This window comes from Chiloscyllium plagiosum, unplaced genomic scaffold (genome assembly GCF_037043375.1).
Source record: "Chiloscyllium plagiosum isolate Xiang-an unplaced genomic scaffold, Cpla_swu_hap1 HiC_scaffold_2, whole genome shotgun sequence".
Classification (NCBI taxonomy): Eukaryota; Metazoa; Chordata; class Chondrichthyes; order Orectolobiformes; family Hemiscylliidae; genus Chiloscyllium; species Chiloscyllium plagiosum.
Genome location: NW_028270140.1, coordinates 5,003,519 through 5,022,571, shown reverse-complemented (window position 1 = coordinate 5,022,571; position 19,053 = coordinate 5,003,519). Strand labels below are relative to the sequence as shown.

Sequence of the window (19,053 nt, the reverse complement as noted above, 5' to 3'; positions counted from 1 at the left end):
ATGAGTGACATATTTCCTTACTGCTGCATAATTAATCTTTAAAGCTGAGGAGCTACAGCAAGATGCTATAAAAGATGTACCAGCTGGAGGCAGCTACCTGATATTCAGCAGCACTTGGCTGATCCAGGAATTTGGCAGAACTGAGTTGGGATGATGGAATTCTGGCATCATCATAAAGGGGGAATGAAGCATTTGGCAGAATATTGGGGCACAGAATGTACATTTTGGGCTCATTCCAATCTCTCATCTTTCTTTCTAGTACACAACTGTCATTAATTATAATGCTTACATTTCCTAACTATCAACAGAATACAGCTGAGGACCGTTTGATGGAGACTGTATGCTTAAGATATCAATATCCAACTCATTTCTTAGAAGTGAATTCAAACTAGGGGGACGTGGGATGAGGTGGAAACTGACATCTAGCAACTCGAGTCTTTACTGAAGCAAAAAAAAAATTGAATTGGTTTTAAGTTTAATTGAAATCTTGCTCAAATTCATCACAATTTGTAAATTTCAAAACAAAACAAAAAACATGAGGGAAATTGTATTCATTTACGAGTAGCATTGCATTTTTTAAAGAAAATATAATCATGTAACATGATTAATTACAATTTTCTATTTTTTAATTATAATTATGTTACACATTAAATCTCAATTTAAAGTTTACTAGAACAAAGCTTTTGAAACATGGCATCCAGACCCAGGGTAAATTTAATACTTTTTATTTGAAACCTACTTTGTACTTGAGAAGAAAGATGGCAGGAAAAATATATTTAATATCTTGAATGCTTAGTTTGAATAATTGTTAGTTTCTTTTGAGTGCTTATTTAGCATTGGTTGGTTGAGTTAATCCTTTGCTGCTCCTCAGTTACAGGTATCTTAACATTTGCCTTGCTTCTGAATTACTTAGTTACTGTTTCTGCAGCTTTAATTTGCTGTCATCCTATTTTACTAAAGTGCAACAGCAAAAAAAAACTAGTCAGTGAAGTCAGAAAGTTAGTTCAAGACTTAATTTAGATCTGTGTAAGTTACCAAACATCAATTACTAATGGTTATGCGTTGCAGTGTTAAAATCAACTAGGAGAAAGTGAGGACGGCAGATGCTGGAGATCAGAGCTGAAAAATGTGTTGCTGGAAAAGCGCAGCAGGTCAGGCAGCATCCAAGGAGCAGGAGAATCGATGTTTCAGGCATTCCTGAAGAAGGGCTTATGCCCGAAACGTCAATTCTCCTGCTTCTTGGATGCTGCCTGACCTGCTGCGCTTTTCCAGCAACACATTTTTCAGATCTTGCAGTGTTAAAGCATGCAACAACTGTCAAGCAACTAAAAATGAAAGATTTTGACACTGGGAGAAAAAGTTGAAGATTAACCCAAATAAATATCAAACATACCTTGAGAATGCTGATCCATTGGACTCTGAGGTGGTCCCATTCCAGCATGAGCAGCCCTCATTCCCATGCCTTTCATCTGACCATAGTGCATTTCGTCAGCCATCCCCTTGTCATGCATTGCATCAATAGGCTAAGGAAGAAAATAAGCCAAATGAACACACATTTAACATTTTGCAGGATGAATTATTTGATCAACTATGAAGAGAAAAGAGATCTTTGCAATAATTCAACAAAAGTAAATGTGGTCTGGAAATAATTTAAATTTAAAGTTACAGCTAATCATCAAATGGTAGATTTCCAGAAAACCAAGGGTTGCTATTGAGCACTATTCACTCTTCATGAATATCCCAGAAGAAGCCATGACCAAATATACAGTTATAGTCTCCGCCCATTCCAGAATTGTCACTTCTGCTCCTTAAATTACAAAGAAGCCAAAATGAAATTAATAGAGAAAGAACTTGTTTAATAAAAACAAGATACAAACTGTTAAATTAATGGCAAAAAATGATGATGATGATGCTGCTGATTTTCTACCCATGTCTCATCTTTAGAACCAATGTCTCATCTTTACGTGGGCGGCACGGTGGCACAGTGGTTAGCACTGCTGCCTGACAGCGCCAGAGACCCGGGTTCAATTCCCGACTCAGGCGACTGACTGTGTGGAGTTTGCACATTCTCCCTGTGTCTGCGTGGGTTTCCTCCGGGTGCTCCGGTTTCCTCCCACAGTCCAAAGATGTGCAGGTCAGGTGAATTGGCCATGCTAAATTGCCTGTAGTGTTAGGTAAAGGGATAAATGTAGGGAAATGGGTGGGTTGTGCTTCGGCGGGTCGGTGTGGACTTGTTGGGCTGAAGGGCCTGTTTCCACACTGTACGTAATCTAATCTAAAACCCTCGAATAGACATATACCAACAGAAGGTGTAATGAAACAACTTCTAAGAATAGCCAGGAGTTAGGCAAGAACTTCTGGCTTCTCCCTCTTTGTAGAAATGCTGGTATGTGCCTTGCACCTTTCCTGAATTACAAGATTGAGAATAAACAATCATGTAGGTCACTGCAGGTATGAACCTGTATTTTACCAATGTCAGCCACTCCATTCAAATACGCTGCTCAATATAATTCATGTGAAAATGCGAAAGGGATTGCTTAAAGCTGTCATAGAATACACAGAATAAAAACTGGCTATTCGTCCCAATTTGACAGAATTGGTTTTACAGATCAAAAGCTCCATCCATTCTATTTGTTTACCTCACCTTTATATAATATAATTCCATCCATATTTTGTGCTCATCATATTTCCTTTCAAAATAACCTACTTAAATAGTTTATGTAGACATCACCAAATCCATTTAATTAAATGAGACCTTAATCCCAGTGAAGGCTCCCAACACGCTCCAAAAATTAGTCTGTGTAAAGATAAGGTACAGCTATGTAGATATTTTAACTCTCTGCCTAAGCGTTCAGGCCACACTGAAGTGTCAGAGCCAGCAAACTTCACTTTACCTGACTGCCAGCTTGCTCTGACTTCCATCTCCAAGTCAGAAATTCAAGTTATATTTCGAATACATTATCACATACAGTTCTGAAAGAGCTTTACCGAAGCACAACACCTTGCTAGGATAGGAATCAAGAGGAGATAAATCTCTCATTTTTAGAAATATAACAGTAGTGCGCTCTTAGTGGAAGGAGCAGGGTGAAAGCAATTATAGAATTTGCCCAATTTTTTTTCAGACTCTCATGCCTAAACTTCTATGTGCGTACTGACGGGAGAAAGAAAGCATTGAGTAATCAGTGTTCCCAGTTGGAATACATTGATTTCTATTCCATTAGACTTGTATGTTGATAGCACCACAAGAACCTAGATATTGCAATACTGTCACGCAGTTTAAACAATCCTGCCATGAACAGAATCAACAGGGAAAAAAAAATTGCTTGGCAAAAATATACTGAACTGTTAAATCCAAGCTTCATAAATGCAGGGAGGAATCATCTGCAGGCATTTTTCATTATACATATTTAAAAATGACGTTCAGGTCAGTACGTTAAGCTATGAAATATTTCTCAAAATATAGCAGGTTATTTCAGAAGTTGTAGTACAAAAACTTGGTTTTAACCTCAATATCGGTCGCTTTGTCAATTTTCCTAAATTGCTACACTAACTGATATGCTAGGTCACAAGGTTAATAATTACATTGAGATACATTGCTGTGGTGGATTACCCCACAGCATCTCTTGGAGGCCTAACTGTGAGCTACTGGATCTATCGTGAACGTGTCACAATTCTCTTGATGTTTGTGTAGTATAGCACACCACAGTGCAAAATATTCTCAAGTGAAGACTCCACTTTGTTAACAGGTACATCTTCAAGTATATTTGGAAGAATGATAATAGTAGGTTTTTCCCTCAGTCTGGTTGTCTAACAGCCAGTTACAGGCCCAGTCAAAAAATCTGTACCTTTCTGGGCTCAATCACTTTATGTTGCAACTGAACCACTCTTGGTACCCAACAATGAAGTCTCCAATCAAAGTATACTGTGTCCTTGCTACCTTCGGTGTTTCTTCAAGGGATGTTCAAATTGGAGGATTAATGATTCATCAGCTCAGGGAGGGCACTAGGTGATAATCAGTTGGAGGACTCAATGTTGAGAGATTTCATGGCCATTCCTACCCAACTGTATCAGAACTGCTAGTGCAACTGTTCTGCTGGTGAAAGAGTGCCGAAAAATCAGGAGCATCAGATGAAACTATACTGAGAAATACAGCTATGTTTGGCTGTTGCTGGTCTAATCTGTGTGACAACAGTCCCCAGATGTTAGTGATTAAGACTTTGCAGGGTTATTTTGGAATTGGTGTGCCTTTCTTGTGTCTGAAATCACAGTCCAAGCAAGGGTACACATCTGATATTATTCAACTTTTCATAGTGATTTGATAGACTCAAGTGGCTTGCTATGCAATATCAGAGAACAGCTAAGAGTCAACTACATTGCTATCTGTTTAGAGTCACATACAGACCAGACCAAGTAAGGAGCTATGACAATCCCCATCACGGCATCAGGTGAACCAGACAGATTCTCATTTAACCTGGTACTTTTAGTCACCATTATGTATATCAGTTTTTATATTTATGTTCCCCAGCTGCTGTGGTGTGATTTGAACTGTTTGTGAATCAGTACAGAAAAGGTTGTCAAGCTAATTTGTTAACTGTTTCATTTTCCACAGGTGATGCCAAGCTTGCTGAGTTTCTGTGGCATTTACTGTTTTTAATTTCTGAATCACTAAGCCAGGTTGCTGAATAATGAGTTCAATAACATAACTGCTACAATTGATTCATTCATCACAAATGGAAGTTAATAGGCACCTTTTAGACAATTACTTTTCGTTCGTCATGCAGAAAATACTCTAAATCTGGAGTAAATAACACTTTTAATCAGTTTAGGTTGGCTGAGTCTGAAGAAAATGGTTAATGGAAAACTTATGCTGTCAGTTCACTCAAATATATAACTGATGTTCTTTAGCCACAAGAAATATTCTACTCTTGCTCAATTTCTATAAAACTTGTGAAATTTTTTTTTAGCTACTATGCTTCATTTGATAAGGAGCACATAATGTGTGATTCTAAAATGCTGCTTTTAAAGAAGAATGGCTATTAGTCTCATTGTAAAAGTCCTTCAAAAAGTGACAACTGGTTGAATGAGGTGTAACTAGATTTTTAAACACTTCACTAAGTTCATAATTACTGCTCTGTAGCCTTGCTCACCCTGAAAACTGATTTTATATATGTGGAATGTCAAATTTCTCTATGATGCTTAAAAAAGTCAAACCTGAAATTATTTTACCAATGCACATTTAAGAAAATCACAAGCATAGGCCGGATAATTTCTTTTACTCTCCATAAAGTTTTGACTGAAATGTAAGATTTGACTTCCTGGTGTGCTGTCAGAATACCTCAACCCGATTGGCTGCTTACCTTGCTTGATTGCATTATTGTTGCTGGATGTCTGTAGATCCCTTTGAATTGAAACCAGATTCCAACAGGCATCAGAAAAAGAAACATTTATGTCGCAAAACTGATTAACCTTTGGGCATAGATTTCTTCAAGGACAAAAACAAGTACCACTGATGGTAATACTTGCATTTTTAAACAAACCATTGTGATTTATGATCCCTCCACCTATATTTCTTTTCAAAAGGTATGTGAACTCATCCTTTTATCAACCTCTAACACCACTTGTTTAATGTTACTAAAGCTAATTTGCTAACAACGCACCCATTCTGAAAGTTTGTATCTTCCTGTACCTGGTTGCATGTCCCAAAATTTCCTGATTTAGTGAGATCTACAAGTTCTGAAATGTTATATCTTATTCCAAGATCCAAAGCATTTATGCAAATGAAGAGCAAGAGGCTTTGCTCAGCACTGGAGTTAAGCAGTCAGGGAAGAATGTCAAAAACTGAAGCAGGGCCAGAGGAAGCAGCTGATTCGGGAGTGTTTATGCTATTTTTATCGCTTATAATTTTCTAAAATCTTTATTTTGGGTTTATTGTTTGTAAGGGATGGTGCAGAGGCCCAGAAATGTGTATTTTAATTGTAAGGGCAGGAAAGGGGTTTAATTTAAGAGGGTAAGTGAGAGGAGCTGAGCTTGAGGTGTTCTTCTACTGCTCTATGTGGAAAGTCAGCCACGGTTCTAGTGCCTGGGACCAGAATGTGGACAGGAAGAATCTCTAGCTACTGCTCCTGGAACAGTTGGAATTTTTAGTTGTTTGACAGGGTAAATGCGAGCGGCTGTTCCCCTTATTGCAGGGCCAGAGGGCATTGTGTCAGAATTGAAGGTACAAATATAAGACTGATATGAGGAAGATTTTTTTCTGAGGGTTGAGTGTCTTTAGAGCTGTGGGAGCAGAGTCCTAGCGTACAGTGAATTCTGACATAGATAGATAGTTTCTTGATCAGTAGGTGAATGAAAGTTAACAGGGAAAATGCAGGAAAGTAGCTGTGAAGAGTATTGGATTAGCTGTGATCCTATTGAATGGCAGAGCAGCTTCAAGGGGCCAAACTGAGCTTCAGAACTGGAGTGGTGCTGGGGAACGTGTGGAGAATCGGAAGCCTGCGTCTATCATGGATAGCACATAGAGTGGTGGTCACTCCGTGGGCTCAGATTCACAGGCAAGGAGGAATTGGATGACAGATGGGCAAAGCAAGTGGACTAGGCAGGTAGGGCAAGAGTATCCCAAGGCCGTTCCCCTGCAAAACTGATATTCTGCTTTACATATTTTTTGGGTGGTGGTGGTGGTGGGGGGGCGGCGGAGATACATCTCAGAGGTAATTAACAATAGCCAATCTCATTGCATACGGTTGGGCTCTGCTGCAAGGGGAGGAGGAATAAGTATGGGAAGACCACAATAACAAGGGATTCAATTGTAAGGGAAGTAGACAGACGTTTCTGTGGCTGCAAACAAGACTCCAGGCATGTAGCCTCACAGACACTAGGGTCAGAGATATCTCGGAGCAGTTAAAGAACATTCTGATGTGATAGGGCGAACAGCCAATGATCATAGTACATAAAAACACCAACGACAAAAAAAGATAAGAACCTAAAGCAGAGTATAGGGAGTTAAGAAACAAGCTAAAAGTAGAAAATGTCAAAAGGTAGTGATCTCAGGATTGTTATCAGTGCCACGTGCTAGTCATAGTAGAACCAGCAGGATATATCGGTTGAATAAGGGCTGGAGAAATGATGCAAGAGAGAGGGGTTCAGATTCCTGCGACATTGATATTAGTTCTGAGAAAATGGGACCAGTAGAAGTTGAATGAGTTACATCTGGGCAGGACCAGAATTGATAGATATGGGGATTTCTTTGCTCATGCAATTGGGGAGGGTTTAAACTGAAAAGGTGCAGAATTGGAAAGTTCAGGGAGAGAAGAGAGAGAAACAATACAAAAATAAAAAGAATTCTCTGCACATCACTTTTTCAAGGGCAAGAATCAAACAGTGTCACAGTGCAAAATAGTGCGAGAAGAAATAAAATTATTAGAAAGGCAATCCTTAACACCTTGTGCCTTAATGCGCAGAGAATGTGCAATGAAATAGATCAGTTAGTTTTGCAAATAGATGTAAAGGAATATGATAATAATTGGAATTAAACAGATGTGGTTGTAGGGTGGCCCAGAGGAACCTAATATACAAGAGTGTTCACCTTTTTGAAAAAAGTGAATAAAGACGATAAGGAGATTGGGTAACACTACTGTTTAAACAGTCCATTAGTATAATAGTGAGGAGGGATATTAGCTCTGCTGAAGTGGAATCTGTTTGGGTAGAGCTTAGAAACATCAAAGGACAGGAAACAATAGTGGGGGTTGTGTATAGGCCCCCCAAACTATAGTAGTATCTACAGGGTAAGGCATTAAACAGGAAATTAGAAACACAAACAATAAAGGTACAGCTGTAATTACGGGCGAATTTAATGTGAATATAGATTGGGAAAATCAAAAGATTAACAATACCGTGTGGGCGGCACGGTGGCACAGTGGTTAGCACTGCTGCCTCACAGCGCTAGAGACCCGGGTTCAATTCCCGCCTCAGGCGACTGACTGTGTGGAGTTTGCACATTCTCCCCGTGTCTGCGTGGGTTTCCTCCGGGTGCTCCGGTTTCCTCCCACAGTCCAAAGATGTGCAGGTCAGGTGAACTGGCCATGCTAAATTGCCCATAGTGTTAGGTAAGGGGTAAATGTAGGGGTATGGGTGGGTTGCGCTTCGGCGGGGCGGTGTGGACTTGTTGGGCCGAAGGGCCTGTTTCCACACTGTAAGTAATCTAATCTAATCTAATCATACCATAGAGAAGGAATTTCTGGAGTGTGTATGAGATAGTGCCTCAATGTATTGATCCAGAAAACTAACTCATTGACAGGTCACCCTAGAATGGGGTATTGCATAATGAGAAAGGAATAATTAGAAATCTAGCTGCGCAAAGCCTCTTGGGGTACAACAATTATAATTGACAGAATTCATCCTTAAGATGCAGAACGATGTAGTTGATTCTAAGACTAGGGTCTTGAATCTAAATAAAGGAAACTACGACAGTATGAGGTGGGAGCTGGCTATGATAGATCGATCAACATTACTTAAAAGGAATGGTGATGGCTACACAATGACAAACATTTACAGACTGCATAGAGGAGAGATACAATTGTTCAGACCTGTCTGGCACAAAAATAAAACAGGAAAGGTGGCCTGACCATGGCTAATGAAGGAAGTTAGAGATAATATTAGATTCAAGAAAAGGGTGGACAAATTTGCCAATGAGAGCAGAACTGAGAATTGGGAGCAGTTTAAATTTTGACAAAGGAAGATAAAGGGATAGATTAAGAGGGGGAATAAACAGAGTATAATAGTAAACTTGTGGGGAACACACCTATAGAAATCTTTGCAATCAGTTTGAACATGAAGAAAAATAATTAAGACAAAATGTAGGTCCCTTAGGTCAGACATCGAGGAACTTATCATAAGATTGAAAAGGTGACAGATCAATAAAACACATATTTTGGTTTCATCTTCACAAAGGGGGACACAAATAACATCAAAAAGATGTTGAAAAACACAAGGTCTAGCGATAGGGAGGAACTGAAGAATCTTAGTAAGTAGGGAAGTGCTGTTGAGGAAATTAATGGGATTAATGGCTGATAAATTCCCAGAATACTTAAGGAAGTGGCCTGAGAAATATTGAGTGCAATGGTTGTCATCTTTCAAGATTTCATAGACTCAGAAATAGTTTCTATAGATTTGAGGAAAGCAAATATAAACCCACTATTTAAAATAGAGGTAGAGAAAACAGGAAGACCTGACATCAATAGGAGGAAAAATGCTAGAGTTCATTACAAAAGATTTATCAGCAGAGTACTTCGAAAAGTGACAGGATCAGACAGTCAATGTGGATTATTGATAAAGGAAATCATACTAGAAAAATCTACTGGAATTTTTCAAGGATGCAAGGAGAGTTGATCAAAAAGAAGCCCGTGGATATTGTTTACTTGGACTTTCAGAGGGCTTTCAGTAACATCTGCTTAAGAGATTAGCACGTAAAATTAAACTACATCGGATTGGGGACAGTGTACTGGCAAGAATAGAGAACTGGCTGGCAGACAGGAAACCAAGAGCAGGAATAAACAGGCCATTTTCCAAGTGGTAGCCAGTGACCTGGAATACCACAGGGATCAATGCTTGAACCACCGCTATTCGCAATATATGTATTAATGATTTAGATGAAGAAACTAAATGTGACGTCTCCAAGTTTGCAGACAATATAGCTAGGCGGGAGGGTGAACTGCGAAGAGGGTGCAGAGATGTTTCACTAATTTGGACAATTTGAGTCAGTAGACAAATGCAAGGCAGATGAAGTATAACGTGGATAAACGTATGGTTATCCACTTTGATGGCAACATCACGAAGGCTGATTATCTGAATTGCAATAGATTTTGAAAAACAGGGATGCAATGAGATGTGATTGCCCTTGAACACCAGTTGCTGAAAGCAAGCATGCAGGTGCAGCATGCTGTGAAAAAGACAAATAGCTCTTTGGCCTTCATAGCGAGAGGATTTGAGAGCAGGACCGGGTATGTCATTCTGCAATTATAGACGCCCTTGGTGAAACATACTTAGAGCATTGCATGCAGTACAGTTTCCTTAGCTGAAAGTAGATGTTCTAACTACAGGAGGACAACCAAGATTATGACTCATTCTTGGGACGGCATGACTAACGTAAAATGAAAAAGTGGAGCAGTTAGGAGTATATTTTTGCAGTCAGGAGCGTGGGCTGGAAAAGCTCAGCAAGTCAGGCAGCATCTGAGGAGCAGGAGAATCAACGTTTCAGGCATAAGCGCTTCATCAGGAATGAGTTTTCTGCATAGTTATAAAATTCTAACAGGACTAAACAGGGTAAATGCAGGAACGATGTTCCTGATGACCAGGGAGCCCAGAACCAAGGGTCACAATTTAACAATACAGGGTATGACATTTAGGACAGAAACTTTTGGGGGGGGGGCGTCTTCACCCAGAAAGTGGTGAACCTGTAAAATGCTCTTCCACAGAAAGCAATTGAAGCCTAAACTCTCAATGTTTTCAAGAACAAGTTGGATGTATTTCTTATGTGTATGGGCAGAATGTGGAACATTCCAATTTGGATGATATGCCACGATCATATTGTATTGTAGAGCAGGCTTGATGGGTCAAATAGCCTGCTCTGTGCACATTTTCCATGTTTCTACATTTCCAATTTAAAGTGACTTAATATTAGAAGAAGAAAGTAGAAAATATGCAATGTCCATCATGTTAGTCTTTTTGGGCAAAGACCAATGTCAAATAGTTACTTAATACCTTTGCACTGTCCTTACCTGTGTTTATTATGTCTGACCCTTAAGGTGTCCTTCATTTGTTATTCAAGTGTCTGCATTATTTTAAAATAGAATCACATAAATGCTTTAAATCAATATTAAACATAACTTCCATTTGAAGTTCCTTGATTTTGATAGTTTAATTAATTTCAGATGAATTACACTGCAAAAGATCCCAACGTTGCAAAAGCTCCAGGGCCATATGTGAAAGAATTTTTTTTTAAACTTTTAAGTGCACTCTCTGTCCAAAATATCTGCAATAATCTATATTATGACATACCCATATAAATTAACAACTAAACCTAAAAAGTTACAAATGAACACAAATACAGAAATTTGCAAATAAGGACAGAGAATTCTGGAAATACCACAGGTTTGGCAAAAATCAAGAGTGAAAATTTTGGTTTAAACAAGGAATGCAATCCTTTATCGGAATTGATTTGCTTTAAATTATCACTCATACTATGTGTTTTAGTACATATTTCACAGCTAATAATTTTGAGTTTACTTCGACATTGTTACCTTGTGCATCTGATGCATGCTGTCCTGCTGGTACTCACTCGGACCCTGGGGTGGTATTGAATGGGTCACGTTTGACGGTCCTGGACTCGGGCCCATCATACTATGTACTGAACCTGGCGAGGGTCCTGGTCCTGGGCTTGGGCCAAGAATAGGCCCAGGAGATGGACCTGGGCCTGGTGAAGGTCCAGGGTGGGGCATCCCACCAGAGGGATCTGTAGGAGTCGACATCTATGCCAGTTTTGCTTGGTATCTTGGAGAAATTCTATTAGAAAGAACAAATATTTGAACATAAGTAAAATAATCTTTTTGAGAATAAATTTATCAATATCTTCCAACTATTAACTCAATGGTTTCAAAGGCACGCAGTAATATTTTCAAATAACTCCTTCCATTGCACGTTCCTAGTTAATAAAAGGAAAATGTTCACACATCTGCATGAAAAGAACTAGTTGTTAGCAAAACGATTCCTGATTCTATGTCCCGAGAACCGTTGCAAAGTAACAACCATCACATAAATCGCTGGCTTAGTCACAAGAAATCTTAATGTGAAAAATAGATGGCGACAAAAGCAATGTTACACCTGCCATTTTGCACCAACTCGATCAGATTACATTTGCCTAATGTGTCCATTTTCTTACATGGTGTAGTATTCAACTATGACTTTTTCCCCCCACTTGTGTTAAGATGTTATTTTTAGTCATTGGGATTTCCATAAATTCACACACAAACTACAGAGAATAGAAGACTGCACAGCAGTTTACATACATTATGCAATTATGCATACCCACATCTGTGCTTTCATGCTAGACTACCCACAATTTCAGATCTCTGAAAAGCAAAATACTATATGCATAAGATATCAGAGCTATCATTTTAGAAGCTGTTTTTCTATGGCATGCGCTAAAGCAAATCTAGAAAATGTCTTTAGCCATAGTATTCATGATTACTGCCAGAACTCAAAGGCCTTTACTTATTGATATTATCCCAAGCATTTTACCATGTGTAAATTTGAAACAGACCAAAAATAAAAGGACTGAGCACAATAACAACAAGGACTGATGCAGATTTTAACATTTTTTAAGAGTGCAACAGTACGTAATATTGCCTACAGTATGAATATGAAATCAAATTTACATCCTTATTACAAGAGATTGACAACTGCATTGTTCAGAGGAGGCTGCACCATTGTTGACAGGCTTCAGTCTACAAGGTTATTCAGGGAGACAGGAGAGGGAAACAAGGGTAAAAACAAAAGAAATGAGAAACACGATGCACATAGGATTCAAGGGCAAGAATCAGACAGTGCCACAGTGCAAAATAGTGCAATCGGAACTTGTGTCTTCACGTGCCAAGCATTTGCAAATAGTCTGCAAATAATAATTAATAAAACACCAATTATTTGGTAAAATCTCTATTAAAAAGATGCACAGAGAGAATGCATTCTGCAAGTACATGGTGATTTTTATTCAGTTATTTTATTTCAGGTGTGGAACTAGGAACAGTCAATCAAATGTTAATTTGTTTGGTCTTCAGATTGAATTCCTGAATGTATGGGAAGTGAGGTAGACTGGCAAAAAGAGAAAAAGTACAGTAGTTTAACTTCACATCCATCAAAGTATATGATAAGAATGAAATATTCCTTTCCCTTACGTAAAGAGTCATTAATAAAAATAGCCTAGAAATGAACTAACTTTAATAAACGTGAGGTGACAAATAAACAATCACACAGGCTGCAGGTGAAAGGCTTTACCATTGACAGTTGACTAGTTTGCAAGGTTCAGTTACATCATCTATAAACTGTCGAACATCAAACTAGAACCCAACACTATAAGTTTATTTGCTGATATCACCAAGTATAAAACATACAATTTAATTTCTACCTTTTTACTGGTCAGCCATTAATGCCACTCTTTAAAAAATCTCTTTCAAAGAAAATCAGACAAAATAAGAAATTAAATCTTGCTAGTATCAGTTGTGAAGAAACAGGTGAAAAAATGTATTTGGATTTCTGTGTTTACTCTGGAGGGAGCTACAATGACAGAATAGTAACTTCCTGCAGTGTAAGAAATTGAGGTGCCAGTTTAATTCTCTCCCTCAGGGTTCCCTAGCCCTTATCCCTGAACCACCAGCTGTTGCAGTGAAAAACTGTGCACTTTCAGTACTTGGCATGTTTGAGTGACAGTCACTGATGTGCCTCAAACCCAAAGCTACAACTGTTCAAACCAACTGTTTTAGCTTCCTTTGTTAGGATAATCCGGGCAAAATAGATTCAGAATATCAGAATTCATAAAGGATTAACCAAAGAAAATGTCTCCCATTATATTTTGCTAAATGAGGGTAGATATGGAGTTTGACTTTCTTAATTGACTCAAACTTCCATCTTATTTTCTACTTTTGAAAAATAATCAGAAGTTCTATTTCTACACTGTCTTCAAATCCTAAAACAATTCCAAGTATTTTACAGCCACTGAATTACACTGAGGCCTAATCACAGCTGTCTCATTGGATACAAGTTAGTGGTTTGTGCCAAAGTCTGACAACCTGAAAGGACAGAAATTAATTTGCTTTGGCCAGGACACTAGAGGGGCCACTTGCCATAAATATTACCACCTGCATTATTCTGAAAAAGGCAAGCAGGGAATCAGCTTAACCTCTCACCCGAAAAATCTGAACTCTCTATTTCCAAAGTACAAAGCCCTAAAACAACAAACTACATTACTTACAGATCCTAAATCCTTTAGCCTACGATCATCTGACTCAAAAACAAATTAACTCCTTGAATGTGAACCATTATCTGATTTCATTCTCTTCACAGCCTTGCCTTTCCCTCTGTCTGCAACTTTATTCACCCTTGACAGCCCAATGAGAACTCAAATTCTATTGACTCTAATCCCTCGTTGTGTCTCACTGTTATCAAGTACATATGTAGCCGTCTTGCCAACCTTTTGGAATTCCCTTGCTCAGCTCCATTGACCCAAATTCATCTCTATTATTTAGACCATCATCAAACTCCGCGATTCTGAGAAATAAGATTTACATGCAGCTGAACAGGCAAGGACTAATTAGCACCACACTCTCAACACATGGGATTCAGGGTGAGCTTGGCAACAGGAGACAGGGTGGCGGTGGAGGGTTGTTTTACTGACTGGAGACCTGGGACCAGCGATGTTCCATGTTTAGGAGCAGGTGAGGACTGCAGATGCTGGAGATTAGTGTCACGAGTGAGGTGCTGGAAAAGCACAGCAGGTCAGGCAGCATCAGAGGAGCAGGAAAATCAACGTTTCGGGCAAAAGCCTTCCACCAGGAAGGATGTTCCACTTTTGTCTGTCATTTATAAAAAACACTTTGGGTGAGAATATAGGAAGCACGGTAAATAAGATTGTGGATAACATCAGAATTTGGTGATATAGTGGATGGTGAAAAAGGTGATCTAAGATTAGAGAGATCTTGATCAATTGGGTCAATGGGCTGAGGAGTGGCAGATGGGAGTTTAATTTGGATAAACGTGAGGTAATGCATTTTCGTAAAACAAACAAGGACAAGACTTACACAGTTAATGGTAGGGCCCTGGATAGTGTTGGAGAGCAGACTCGCCTGGGGGTTCATGTACATAATTCTTTGAAATTTGCACCACAGGTAGACAGGGTGATGAATAAGGTATTTAATATGCTTGCCTTCACTACTGAGACATCTGAGTATAGGACGTCATGTTGAGATTGGACAGGACATCAGAGTATACAGGGGAACCTCGATTATCCAAATATCAATTATCTGAATTTCCGATTATCTGAATAAGATCTCAAGGTCCCATAAAAACATTACATCAAAGAGGTAAGTATATTTGGATTACCTGTACTGAAGAACATGTGAAAACACTGGCAAAAACAAAGACACACAAGAACTTCAAGCAACAGCATCTGGATTTTTTTAACATAAGGATCAGTTACATAGCCCTTTGCTTTATTCCTGTCAATTCATGGAAAAAAATGGCAGAGAAAATCAACACATGCATGATGCGGTGCTTCTATCTTTCTATCGCGACACTGAGTTCAGTAGAAACTGATAAATGCTCTTGTGATGGTAGAAGCTGTTCAGGACCTTGCTGCATGCTGGGATTTCATATATTTATGCAATGGTTTAGTCCTTCTCAGTTTAAGCTGCAATTTGCAAAATGCAAAAATTAGTTTTTTTAAATGGCAGCTTCCTCAAATTTATAGATTTAAACAAGCTCTCCGGTAAATTAGATCATATGGCTTCCCTTGTTTAAGGTCAAATCGATTATCCGAATAATCAATTATCCAAATGAAATAATTGAGGTTCCTCTGTATTTAAGACAGAGATAGATAGGTTCTTGAGTATCAAGAGGATCAAGGGTGACAGAGAGAAAGCAGGAGAATGGGGTTGAGAAACTTATCAGCCATGACTGGATGGCAGAGCATTCTCGATTGGCTGAATGGCCTAATTTCTGTTCCAGTGTCTTATGGATGTTAGTGAGGCCTCTTCTGGAGAACTGTGCGCTGTTCTGGTCACCCTGTTATAGGAAGGAGAGTTTTAAATTGGCGAGGGTTCAGAAAATATATACCAGGACGTTAACGGGAATGGAGGGTTTAAGTTATAAAAACAGGCTGGATAGGTTTGGACTTCTTTCACTGGGGCATAGATGGTTGAGGGGTGACCTTTTTGATCTTTGTAAGATCATGAGGGGCACAGATAAAGTGAATTGCAAGGGCCTTTTCCCTATAGTGGGTGAATTCAAAACTGGGGGCACGTCGTTAATATGAGAGGAGAAAGCTTTTAAAAACACGTGGGGTAACTCTTTTTTTTAAAAAAGCAGAGTTGGTATGTAGAATGAACTGCCAGAGGAAGTGCTGGATTATATTTGCATACGGACTTGATGAAAAGTTTCACAAAGACAGGAGTGCATAAGTAGGCATGAGTAGCAGAAGAAGCCAGAAACTTAGTTGTAAATGTACATTTTCAAGAGATCTTAGGTAAAATAAATTAAAGGCTGAAAGAGCAAATGTGACAGCAGGACCAACACAGCAAGCAATTTTTGTAACAATAGGCACAGTACAAAATAAGGGATGAAAGTAAACGAAGACAAGTACAAGTATTTAATAATCGAGGCACAGAAACTTGAACTAGTGTTGGTCAGTAAGGCTTAATAACAAGCAAGCAGGATAACTGCAGAGGTTTTGGTAATTTTAAGTTTACAACATTGAAAAGATATTTGGATAAGTACATGAAAGAAAGCTTTGGAGGCATATGAGCCAAACATAAGTAAGTGGGGCTAGTTTAGTTCGGGAACTTGGTTGGTGTGGACTAGTTGGACTGAAGGATTGGTTTCTGTGCTGCAAGGCTAACTCCACAAAGCCAAAATTAAACACTTAAAAGGAAAACAGTAAATAGAAACAAAGAAAACAAGTGCATTGGGCTGTTGTGCCCTTCAAGCCTGCTCCGCCATATGTGACCAAGGTTGTTCATCCAGTTCAGTACCCTGTTCCTAGTTTCACCCCCATATCCTTTCATTCGTTTAGCCCGAACAATATCCTCCAACTCCTTGAAATATCGAGCGTTTTGGGTTCAACCACTTTCTGTGGCAGAGAATTCCACTCTCTTGGTTTAATTGTACTAACTAACAGCTCTAATGAAGTAGCTTGAAGTATTAAGTTCTTGTCTCTTTACAAAGTTAATAACTGAAATAAGTAGACTGTCTTAATGAGGAAAGATTGCACTGGTTGGGCTAGCTGTCAGTAGAGTTTTATCAAGTGAGGGGAGATTTGATCTAAATTTTCCTGAATGGTCTTGACACGGTAGATGTGGAAAGGATAGTTAGTCTTGTGAATGAGTCCACAACCAAGGGATTCTCTTTTAAAATTAGTGTTGTCATTTAGGAGATGGAGATGTGAGGGGAATTTTTTTCTCTCAGATATTGTGCAACTCTGCCTCAGAAAGTGTTGCAAGTGGGGTCATTGAATATTTTTAAACAGCGAGGTAGATAGATTCTTGTTGTGCAAGGGTATTAAAGGCTTTTGGGAATGGATGGGAATGTGGAATTTAAAACATAAATGGCAGAGTAAGGGCTGAATTGTCTACGTCTGCTCATAATTCATAAACTTCTAAGCATTACAGTATTGTGCTCAGTATCACTGCAATGCAAATCAACAAGAATTTATATTTGCATACAGACTTGATGAAAAGTTTCACAAAGACAGGAGTGCATAAGTAGGCATGAGTAGCAGAGGAAGCCAGAAACTTAGTTGTAAATGTACATTTTCAAGAGATCTTAGGTAAAATAAATTAAAGGCTGAAAGAGCAAATGTGACAGCAGGACCAATACAGCAAGCAATTTTTGTAACAATAGGCACAGTACAAAATAAGGGATGAAAGTAAACGAAGACAAGTACAAGTATTTAATAATCGAGGCACAGAAACTTGAACTAGTGTTGGTCAGTAAGGCTTAATAACAAGCAAGCAGGATAACTGCAGAGGTTTTGGTAATTTTAAGTTTACGAAGCAAACCAGCAAGATCAGAGGAGTAGTAATCAACACTGAAGTTGACAAAAGGCATGTAATGTGACTTTAGCAGCAATGTAAGAGATCACAGTCGACACTATATATGATAGAACTGACATGGAGTTGAACAGAAAGCAGACGCACTCTGATTCACCATCAGACAATGGCCAAATAGTCAATGGGAAAAGGTGTGTTTATTCTTTTCCTCTATTAATGTAGAAGAAAATGTAGACTCTCCTTAAACTACATATTGTCACATGTTTGTTTGCTTCTCCAAAGGAGTTTGTAAAAGCTGGTGGGAGGTGAGTTGGGTATCATGTGGACACACATGGAAGATAAATACTTGGCAATTAATAATGTCAACATGACTCTCCCTATAAATAAAGAAAAATGGAGGATCAAAGATGGCTCCTAGGGATACTTTGTAGGTAAATATACACAGGTGGAAAGAGAAGCAATCAATCTTCTAACTAATATCAAACCAGCAACAGTAGAACCAAGTATTTTTAAATTCATTTGTAAGATGCATCACTATCTGACCAGCATTTATTGCCCGTCCCTAGTTGCCCATGAGAAGATGGCACTGAGCTGCCTTCTTGAACTGCTGAAGTCCACCTACTGTGGGTTGACCTACAATGCCCTTAGAGAGGGATTTCCAGGATTCTGACCCAGCGACAGTGAAGAAATGGCGATATATTTCCAAGTCAGAATGAGTGGCTTGAAGAGGAACTTGAAGGGGGTGGCATGTCCATGTATCTGCTGCCTTTGTCCTTCTAGATGGAAGTGGTTGTCAGTTTGGAAAGTGCTACCTGAGGATCTTTGGTAAATTTTTGCAGTGTATCTTGTAGATAGTACACACACTGCTACTACTGAGTAGTGGTGAAGGAGAGTGTGGATGCTTGTGGATGTGGTGCCAATCAACATGCTGCTTTCTCTTGGATAGTATCAAGTTTCTCGAGGGTGGACAGTTCAAAGAGCTAAGTGATGAAGGAAAGGCGTTGGCACACAGAGTCATTATCGTACCAAAGGCATTTATAATAAAAGAAAGCTAGATTTTACACCTGCTGTAATTCCCAGTATAAAATGATTAACATAGATTGTATAAATGTTTTGCCAAATATGTGTAATAGTTTTCCAGGTGTCCTCAGTGAAGAATGGCAAGAAAGAAAGGTGCAGGTCCTCGCACTGGTTAGGCCACCGTTGGAATATTATGTGCAATTCTAGTCTCCTTCCTATTGGAAAA

The 19,053-nt window shown here is 38.9% G+C and overlaps 1 protein-coding gene across 3 annotated transcripts in view; it reads right to left on the bottom strand.

The window, feature by feature from the left end:
* The window catches only part of LOC122564005 (SWI/SNF related BAF chromatin remodeling complex subunit ATPase 2), a 131,306-nt gene that overhangs the window by 102,167 nt on the left and 10,086 nt on the right, over positions 1-19,053 (bottom strand). For all 3 annotated transcript variants that reach the window (XM_043718430.2, XM_043718458.2, XM_043718440.2), the window contains exons 2-3: positions 11,295-11,556; positions 1,394-1,523 (exon numbers count right to left, since the gene is read on the bottom strand). In XM_043718430.2, coding sequence (XP_043574365.1) covers positions 1,394-1,523; positions 11,295-11,522 — 358 coding nt within the window. In that variant the 5' untranslated portion in view covers positions 11,523-11,556. The remainder of the gene's footprint in view (positions 1-1,393; positions 1,524-11,294; positions 11,557-19,053) is intronic.